This window comes from Triticum urartu, unplaced genomic scaffold (assembly GCF_003073215.2).
Source record: "Triticum urartu cultivar G1812 unplaced genomic scaffold, Tu2.1 TuUngrouped_contig_4666, whole genome shotgun sequence".
NCBI classification, from domain to species: Eukaryota; Viridiplantae; Streptophyta; class Magnoliopsida; order Poales; family Poaceae; genus Triticum; species Triticum urartu.
In genome coordinates this window covers 1-9687 of record NW_024115273.1, presented here as the reverse complement: position 1 = coordinate 9687, position 9687 = coordinate 1, and the positions used below count along the sequence as shown (strand labels likewise).

Sequence of the window (9687 nt, the reverse complement as noted above, 5' to 3'; positions counted from 1 at the left end):
GTTCAGTCCAAAGATATAGCCCCATTCCTTTGATCCCGAAGCATACTTAGCATAGTTCTGATGTAAGTCTTGCGAGTACTTTGGATGAGTACTCACGGTTGCTTTGCTACCTCTTTTTCCCCCATACCCAATTGTCGCGATCAGATGACGGATTCCAGGAGCCATATGCCGCTACCGATGACTACTACTACCCCGAGGGTGCCTACTACTACGTGGAGGCCGACGACGCCCAGGAGTAGTTAGGAGGCTCCTAGACAGGAGGCCTTGCCTTTTCGATCACTGGTGATGTTAGTGCTAGCCTTCGTAAGGCAGACTTGTTTACTTATGTTGTACTCAGATATTGTTGCCTCCACTGACTTGTTTGTATTCGAGCCCTCGAGGCCCCTGGCTTGTAATATGAAGCCTGTATGACTTTAATTGTCTAAAGTTGTGTTGTAATATCTTCCCGTGAGTCTCTGATCTTCATTGTACACGTTTGCGTGTATGATTAGTGTACGATTAAGTTGGGGGCATCACATACTGCCAACGTTGTTAACTTCGTGACTACTGCTAGTTCGATAAACCTTGGTTCTTAATTGATAGAATACTTTCTGATGTTATGCTACATCATCCTTCCTCTTCAAGGAAATCCAACAACTCCATCGTGAGTAGAAGTGGTATACAAAAATTCTTCAGCTTTATGTCACTCGAAAACAGTTCATTAATAAGACTTTATCAACCTTATTAATGGATTGTTTTTGAAAGGTATAGGGTTGATGAATTCCGTGAGCACAATTTTCTGTAACTTTATTTTATTCTATGTTTGCATTTGCTTGAATAAACTTTTAATGCCCTAGAATATCCTATTTACCCAGTTTACTGAACTTTTTATGCAATAAAAAGTGCAAAAATAAAAGTTTTCACACCTAAAATTTTAATATGATTGTTTTTCTAAATATTTTAGAATTGTTGTCACTGAGATCATCTAAGGGATCCACCCTGGACCCACAAGCCCGGGGGTGTGGCCACCCCCTAGGTCGCGTCATGGTGGCTTGTGCAGCCCAGAGACATCCATTCACTTGGGGGTGTTTGGTTGAGATCACGGAGTAGAATGTAATAAACAGCATATTCGTGCTTTATGCCGAACCGAGCGATCCCTTCAAATCAAGCGGACCACGCAGAACAGCTTGCTCGCGTATCTCGCTCGACGCCCCGCTTATCTCCCTGTCTCTTCTCTCCCTCACATTCGGCTGGCATCAGGAGGCGGCGTCGGAAGGAGGCAAGCGGCAGCGGATCGATTCGAGCTGGCAGGCAGCAGCGAGGACCCGATTGCTCGTGCGCCGACGGACCCTGCGTCATGGCGCAGCTGCTTTCTATTGCCAGCGGCGGCCCTTGCGTGCGTCGTGCTCGTGGCCGGCCCATGCTGCTCGTGGGCAGCACTTGCTGCTACTGTTGTTGTGTGCCGCGCTGCTACCGCTATTACTTGTCGTGCTCCCGCTGAATTTGAAATTTGATGTTTTGTCTGCAGATGAGAAATGTGATGAAGTTTTGAGGCAAAGTGTTGGCGATGGATGGCTGATTAGTACTACAAGATCGTCTTTTTTTTGTTTTTGTTTTGAGAAGATTGCAATCATTCACCACATTGTGCGATTTATGTTTTATGTTCGTGTGCAGATTGTGCTTGAGTTTCATGTTAAGTTGCAAAGGTTAGATGCCTTTGATACACTGGTACTAGCTGCTTGGATCTGGACACTTTTTTTATGCACACATACCATCATTAAAATTGAAAGAATTGCTCTGTTGATGATTTTTTTTTTACCTCTATATATGCCAAAGTTCACTATATTATAGTGAATCACGAGAAAACAAGTGAAGAGAACAAATCCATTCCACCCCATCTCTAAAACCAAACACCAAAATGTAACCATTTCATTCCTTTGAATTGTCCCTGAACGGAACCGACCCATTCGAACCACGACACCGTTCCGCTTCGTTGCCAAACCAAACACACCCTCAGTACCTGTAAGTTGTGCCTGTTATTATGGTGTGTGTGTGTGTGTGCACGAGTAACCTCACCACTCCAAGAGAAGGTTAGCAAACCACATGTAACCAAAACAGCAACGCTTTTCAGCTTCCAAACACCTCATAAGTGGACTTGTGATGGTGAGCAACAAAGGTTGCATCTATATTCAAGATTGAAAATTACTTCAAGAACTACGGTCTCTCAATTGTTCATATAGACGCGCTCTTCAAGAATATTTGCCTTCTGTTCATGCTTGCATAGAGCAAGCTACTTACGGCATTTTATAGAAGATAAGTTCAATATGAATAGGCTAGACATAAAGTTGACCATCCGGCCTATGCACTAAAGACGGACTAAACAAAAACATGAACAGGCAGTTCATACATCCATTTCAGCGACGAGTAATTTGGAACGGAGTACCTTGGTTACAAGAGGCATAAGACATCTCGACAACTAGTAGCCCGGAGATCAAACAACATCAAGTAGGCAAGATAACATGCACATCACCCACTTTACATCGTCACAGGTAGATAACACGATTACATTAAAACACAAAACAACATTCAACTGGTGAAGGAAAAGACAACACCAGAATACTGATTATTCATGCAGATTAATAGTCACCCACTTAAACCTTAAATGTCTCTTTTTCCTCAACCTTGGAACCATGCAGCAAATGTTCCTTCAACGCCACATCAGTTGCCATAAGCCTGTGATATTTACGAAGGCAGAGGCAGCATCACCAAGATAGAACAAACAGAATCAGAACATTACACGAACATTGTATCCATTTATAGCCATCATTTACCTTACTAAAACACCTCGAGTATCCTCAGCTCCTGTTCTTCTTGTTCCGCAAGTTGCACCAACTGCTGCGATTCCCTCCGAGTCGCATCAACATCCACACCATTGCTGTTAGCAAGAGCCTTCACAGCTTCTTTCTTACCACGTTTCTTTCTGTGAAAGATCAAAAAGGTGCAATATTTTAGCACAAGGACAACCTCAGGTGAAAACCTGCTTACACAAGATGATATGATGTCAGATGTATACTGGCAACGAAATAGCGAAGGCATCACTCTAATAAACCCCTTATTCCTAATTGCCAGATACGGATACACCTGCACCTGACCTAGCTAAGTAACCAACAGAGGAAGACCAAGTTATCTTTGCTCTCTAACAAAAGCAGAATCCAAACCAGTTACCATTTGTGTTCCCACCTTCACGCCTTCTTTGGATTGGAGGATTTTTACAGGATTTTCATAGGATTTTAATCTTGGGATTGTTTTCTATGGAATGCATTTGGATCAAAGGATTGCGTCGCTAAAATTCCTGAGGATTAGGTTCCCACTTCCCAAGGTGCCATTCCAGAGGAATTTACGCCTGAGGTCCGACCTATTGGAAAAACTCCTGGCACGAAAAGAGAACGCTCGCTTGCGTGGCGTGCTCGCTCCAAAACAGCCGTGCTGCTTCGTGTCAAAACACCACGCATTGCGAAAAAAGAAACACCACGCATCGCTCAGGTCTGGAAGGAAATAAAAAAAAGGTTCACACCGAAAGCGGCAACGAGGTCAGATCTTTTCCGGTGGAGGCGGCGGCGACCCGGCGTTCGTCGAATACCTCCCTCTCAGGCCCTTCCACGTCGAAATCGACGGGATCAACGTCGGCCCTATCCAGGTTAGCCCACATCACATAGTCCCTCCATTTCCTTCCCTTGCAGTTTTTCTAGATCGAGGGAGGGGGTGCTCGATATGGTGCGGGGGCGGCAGATCCTGCCAGAACTGTGCACGAGGTGTGGCGTTGGTGGCCGCCTGGTGCACGAGGGCTGTTGGTGGCAGGGGTGAAGCAGCCGTGCCTGAGTGATGTGCGTGCTAGCTGGGTGCTATTGACCGGCTTCCCACTGATGTGTGTGCTTGCCGTGCCTGAGTGATGTGGGTACTAGCTGGGTCGCCGTGGGTGTGTGCTTCCCATGCCTGACTGTGCGTGTCTGATGTGATGTGTTATGTGCAAATAGAGAAATTGAGAAACTGAGAGATGGATCTGTTGTGTGTGATGTCCGTGAAGAGAGAAACTGTGAGAGATTGAGAGATTAAAGTGTTGCTGTAGGTTGTTGTGCCTGTGTGTGTACTGCTCACACATGCTTGTGCACACTACTATGGGTTTCTGAGTACAACATTGTAATATAAATAGTTTCACAATGCAGATGGTCCATCAGCTTAACTCGTTTGAGCTGCCAGGCAGCCGTGTAATCATTTAATGTTATTCAAGTCAAACAAAAGGTGCAAGAAACATCAGCTTATTTATGCTCTGCAGCTAACGGCTACTTCAGGCGGTTGGCTGCACTAGCCGTTTGAAACACATCAGACTTAATATAATAATAATATTTTATTGGCAGTTGACTGCGCTTGCCGTTTGAAACACATCTTGAAAATAATAAACATTATATTGTATGGATTTTCCTGTACGTTCCCTATGGTGCAGCCAAAGGCTCTTTGTTACACATTCCTCTGGTTTTGTATTCCATGGGATTGGCTATGTCCTGACAACCAAATCCTCGATTTTTCCTATTCCTTTGTTTTGGAAATCCTGTGATCCAAAGAATCCGTCAAATTTCTTACAACCACCTACCGTTTCCCTACCATGTTTGTACAAACCAGACAGGTATACACAACTGTACTTGTGAGAGGCCAAAACGAACACATCCTTTGTGTCAAGCAAGGACATAAACCTTATTGTGCCCGAATAGTTAGTACTAATCTACTCGATCGAAGGGCAGGTTGCCCAGCTATCCAGGGTTAGTCCCAAAACGTTGACCAAGTGCAACACTATTTCAGAGACAGAAATATATGTAGTAGACCTGCGGCGGTATAACTTACCTGCGTGAGGACCTTTTGCTTTTGGGCAGATTCTTGGATGTCTCGGTTTTGCTTGTGGCCACCAGATGGTTGGAGACCTCGGTTTTTTTGCTTGTGGCCACCAGATGGTTGGAGAGGTCACTTTGCAAGTACATGAATCTAAAACCCATGGTTCTTTTACTGGTGAGACCAGCCACTCCTTTCAGAGTCTTGCTTCGCATGTCAACAGCAAGCATCCACAAGTCGTCCTCCCTGTGGTCAACCTTAGTCATGATGTAAACAACACCATCATCATGCAAGCTGAGGGCAGGATGCCCTGCGTGGAGTCTGCTTAAGGTTGGCTTCTTCGTTGTGGCCTTGACATGATGAGGAAGCAACTGGGGGTGACTCTTGTCCACAATGATGTCTGAGGCTTTGAGGCTGAGGTCGATTTGCCACTTCTTTTGGGGCTCCAGCCATGTCAGTATGGCAGCACCCCAGTCCTGGGAGATGTAGGTGGCTCGATTCTGTGAGCCAGGCAAGGGATTCGCCCACACCTCTGAGTATTTGATGCAGCCATCACTGCCGACAGAGACGTCCCGGTCACATGCCAAAGGTCCTGGGATCATCTTGTCCGGCGCCGAAAGCACGGGCAAACGGATGAAGCGGAGGACTTGGTCATCATCGGCGAGCAGATCACAGATGAGGATGCCATTCCAGAGGTCGACCCATCCGATTGAACCGCGATCGCCACCGAGGGCGATCACCTTGGTTGGAGTACGGAAGTAGCAGTCCTCTGGCGACTCAGCATGCATCGACTTAGTGCTCCATGTGCCTGACCGGGAGTCGAACAGGTCGAGGGCGTACTGCCCACGGGAGTAAATCGAACGGAGATTGGCGACCAAGAACCTGCCGTCGTCGGGGCAGCGGCAGCGCAGGAGGGCAAGTGAACAGTCGGCGAACAAGCGGGTGGGGTGGGCGGGGAGCACCTCAAGCTTGCTGATGCCGGCACGGACACGGTAGATCATGTAGTTGATGTGCTTCCGATTACTACGCGAAGGGCCGACCATGATGCGGAAGAGGGCGAGGTCGCCGTCGGTGCGGAGAAGGCGTGGCAGAAGGTCGAGCGAGGTGGCCGGTCCGTCTTGGAGGAGGCCGGGTAGGTGGACGGTGAAGTATGAGATGAGCGGCGGATGCGCGGGCCAGAAGGTGAGGTAGATGGCGAGGCCGTTGCTGGTGAAGCCCTCGGCGGTGAAGGCGTTGGTGCGGTCGTCGGCGTAGACCAGGGTGTCGAGGACGACCGACTTTGGGGGAGGATCGCCGCAGTCGTGGGGGGTGTGCGGAGGGAGCCAGGACACGGGGCGGGGGATCGGTGTCTCCTCCTCTTGGTCGTCATCGACTGCAGGAAGATCGGCCATGGAGGATCCCTCGGTCGGGGCCATGGTGGAGGAGATGAGGCGGGAGGAGAGAGGGAAGGGGGCGGGGGCGAGGGAAGGTGAACCCTAACAAATCTATCTATCTGTGCCGACCCTTTATTATTTCCCCAATCGATCGCGTGCGAGCGCCGGCAACCTCCCCTCCTCTTCTCTTTGTTGGACCGGGCTTCTACCGCCTTGTGGACGGGCTCTCACGGCTGGGCTTCCTTAGGGCCAGCTGATCGTATCTGTGGTTGAGTTGGTTAGGTGGACAGTGGTATTCCCAACCTATCAGGGTTCAAATTCTGGTGCTTGCATTATTTTTGGATTTATTTTAGGATTTCCGGCAATACGTTTTCAGTGGGAGGAGACGTTCCCGTCGACGACGAGGCATCTACAGTGATTTCAAAAATCTCAAGATGATATGCCGGCTCAGTCTCTCGGAGATGCTCATAGGGGTAGGGGGTAAGTGTATGCGCGTGTATATGAGTGCTTGTGCCTGTACTGATGCTAAAAAAAAATCTATATCTATATGTTTGCCTCAAAAAAAATCTATATCTATATGTCTCAAAAATAAATCTATATCTATATCTACTACCCTTCCGTCCCATAATTTATATAACATACACATTATAAATGAGCACTTTTCCTGCCCTCTCAGGTCATTGGCGTTCGTGGCCGTTGGATTGTCACTTTTAGGCGTTTTCGGCCATCTGATTGTCTCTAAATCGCATCCCGAGTCGCTTCGGTTGTTTCCGGCCATCCGGCCATGTGATAAAGGACTTTTAAAATGTCATTTCACAAATTATGTCTGAGTGATATCATGATGAAATAAAGGAGGCGTTCGTGCCCGTTGGATTGTCACTTTTAGGTGTTTCCGGCCATCCAATTGTCTATAAGTCGCATCCCAAGTCGCTTCGGTTGTTTCCGGCCATCCATCCGGCCATCTGATAAAGGACTTTTAAAATTTCATTTCACAAACTATGTCTGAGTGATATCATAATAAGATAAGGGACTTTTAAAAATTCAATTCAAAATATAAAAATGTGATGGTCTCATCACGACTTGATTTTCTAAGGGGTCACAATGAAATATTTTTTGGCTGACCAAATTGCATCAATGGACCCTGCCTAAGCTAGACTGACGAATAATGTGTCTCTCCTTGACCTCACGTAAGGGGCGTGTACCACAAACTATGGTATCAAAATAAACATGGTTGTGTATGGACGCAAAATAGACATTTAGTCATTTTCATATGGCTTACAAAACTAACCTACAGAAAGTTGTGTCAAATTTTTTTGGGCTTGGCATTGTACAAAACATGAAAAACTTTATTTTACTCGACGCGGGGACTAAATAAAATAATACAAAACAACCTCTACAGATCCTCCAATAAAATTCTACGTAAGCGATGGTTCGTTTTGTTCATTATTTACAGATCTATTCTAATTTTTGTGAATATTTCCTAAAATTCCATGGACTTTTTTTTCTCAAATTCCCGAATATGTTTTGAGTATTGTATCATTTTTAAAAATCATGAATATTTTTAAATTCACCAACATTTATTTGAAATTGTGATTGTTTTAGAATATGCGAACAATTTTTGAAATTATGAACATTTTATGATTTTTCGAATGTTTTTTGAATTGACAAGCAGTTTATGATTTCTCAGTATTTTTTAAGGGCGCCGCTCCAGCAACCCGTGACATACCCGTGACATTTTTTAAGGGCACCCTTAAGGGTGTGTTTAGTTGCTGGAACGGACCGGAATGACCCGTGATATTCCGGTCCGTTCCAGCAACTAAACACACCCTTAAGGGCGCCGCTCTCCCTACTTTGAGCCAGGCCAAATTGGTAGCGTGGGCTTAGAAAATCACACCACTAGTACCGTTTGCGAGCGGCGTTGGCTAGCACGGCGAACGTCGGTCGTAATATTTTTCTATATTATGAGAGTGAGAGGCATAATTTTTAAAATATACTAATGAAGTCTAAACATTTCGATTTTTTTATGGTGTGCTGATCTGACATTTAAGGGATATAGTTAAACTATTAGAGTGTTACACACAAGTTTTCACATATTCCCTCCGTTTCTAAATATAAATCTTCTTAGAGATTCTAATATGGACTACATATGAAGCAAAATGAGTGAATCTACACTCTAAAATACATCTATATTCATCCATATGTAGTTTATATTCAAATCTCTAAAAAGACTTATATTTAGAAGCGGAGAGTACGATGGTTACAAATTGAAGCATATCATCCCAGGACCGTTTTTTCCAACTTAAATCTGGAGTGTTGATGCAAACTCATAGGTTTATATCATTTAGACTTGACATGTTACAAATATTTCTATACAAATGTTAAAGACACTCGCACACTTTTAAACTTGGGTATGAATCATGTTTTCTGGCATTCATTTCAATTGATGGGCAAATTATAAATAAATTGGAGTGCATTAGTGGTGTGGACACAAATGTCGCTAGTAAATATAGTTATAGGTGTCTTGTTTATGCCCAACGCGGGCAGTAAATGTCAATGGTGTTAGGGAATTCACCGGTCACCGTTGTTTTGGAGGACGATGACCATGAGAAAATGGTGGATGTTGGCAATGGCAAAACGGTCGAGATGGAGGATGCTGCCAATGACGAAGCAATCGACATGGTGGTCAGGGCTCCTGAACCAGACTGCCCTACAATGCCCAAGGAGGTCGACGATCCTCAAGGCTACCACCGCTCCAAGCGCATCCCCGCCGCGTTAGTGAAAATCCTACGCAATCTCATTCAAACCCCTCAAATCCCTAATCAGGTATGCTTTGCTTGGTCCCAAATTGAAGCCTACAAGTAGATTCTATGCCTAAATCGAGGTGCGAACTGTATCATCAATGCGTAAATCGATGCCATCTAGGACAGAGGGCTTACCGCCATTGACGAACGCATGCCTGAGGAGTGATGACGCCGGTGCTCGCCATCCAGATATTGGCTCCGATACTCACAGTCGCTACTCGCCGTTCAAATCTCGGGCTCGCCGTTGCCGACGCGCACCCCCCCCCTCCCGCATGCAACCGCATCCCCCCATGTGCCTAGAGTTTCATCGTCAGGGCCTTGCTTTGGAATACAGGCCTAAGAGCATCTCTAGCAGACCCCTTAAAACTGCGACCCGTATAAGTGTTTTAAGGGCCGAGAAAACGCATTATAAGGGACAATTTTAGCTGCAGCCGAACAGAGCCCATATAATCAACCCGTAAAAAAGAATGTTCTCTAAATATATCATCTTCTTCCTCGCGCCCTTCTCATCTCGACCTCCGTCCCCTTGGTCTGTGCGCGTCCTGCCTCCGTGACGCCTACTCATGCTCGCCACCGAGCGCAACCGGGTCGGAGCCAGAAGCAGCCGCCGCCGCCGCCGAGGCGGTAGGGGCCGGCGCTGCTACAAGGACTGT

At 46.1% G+C, this 9687-nt stretch overlaps 1 protein-coding gene across 1 annotated transcript; it reads right to left on the bottom strand.

Annotated features, from left to right (window-relative positions):
* Positions 1-2345: 2345 nt before the first annotated feature.
* Positions 2346-6349, bottom strand: LOC125528144. Its single transcript, XM_048692651.1, has 3 exons — positions 4876-6349; positions 2811-2959; positions 2346-2712 (listed from the first exon to the last, which is right to left on the bottom strand). Exons 1-2 carry the CDS (start codon positions 6273-6275, stop codon positions 2815-2817), a joined length of 1545 nt encoding a protein of 514 aa, XP_048548608.1. The 5' UTR covers positions 6276-6349; the 3' UTR covers positions 2346-2712; positions 2811-2814.
* Positions 6350-9687: the final 3338 nt, after the last annotated feature.

Bases quoted from the DNA above. Each gene is read 5' to 3' on its own strand.
- LOC125528144 (XM_048692651.1), bottom strand. From the start codon at position 6,275: ATGGCCCCGACCGAGGGATCCTCCATGGCCGATCTTCCTGCAGTCGAT. The intron at 2,960-4,875 runs GTAAGTTATACC...GATCTTTCACAG, and splicing joins AGCAAAAGGTCCTCACGCAG to AAAGAAACGTGGTAAGAAAG.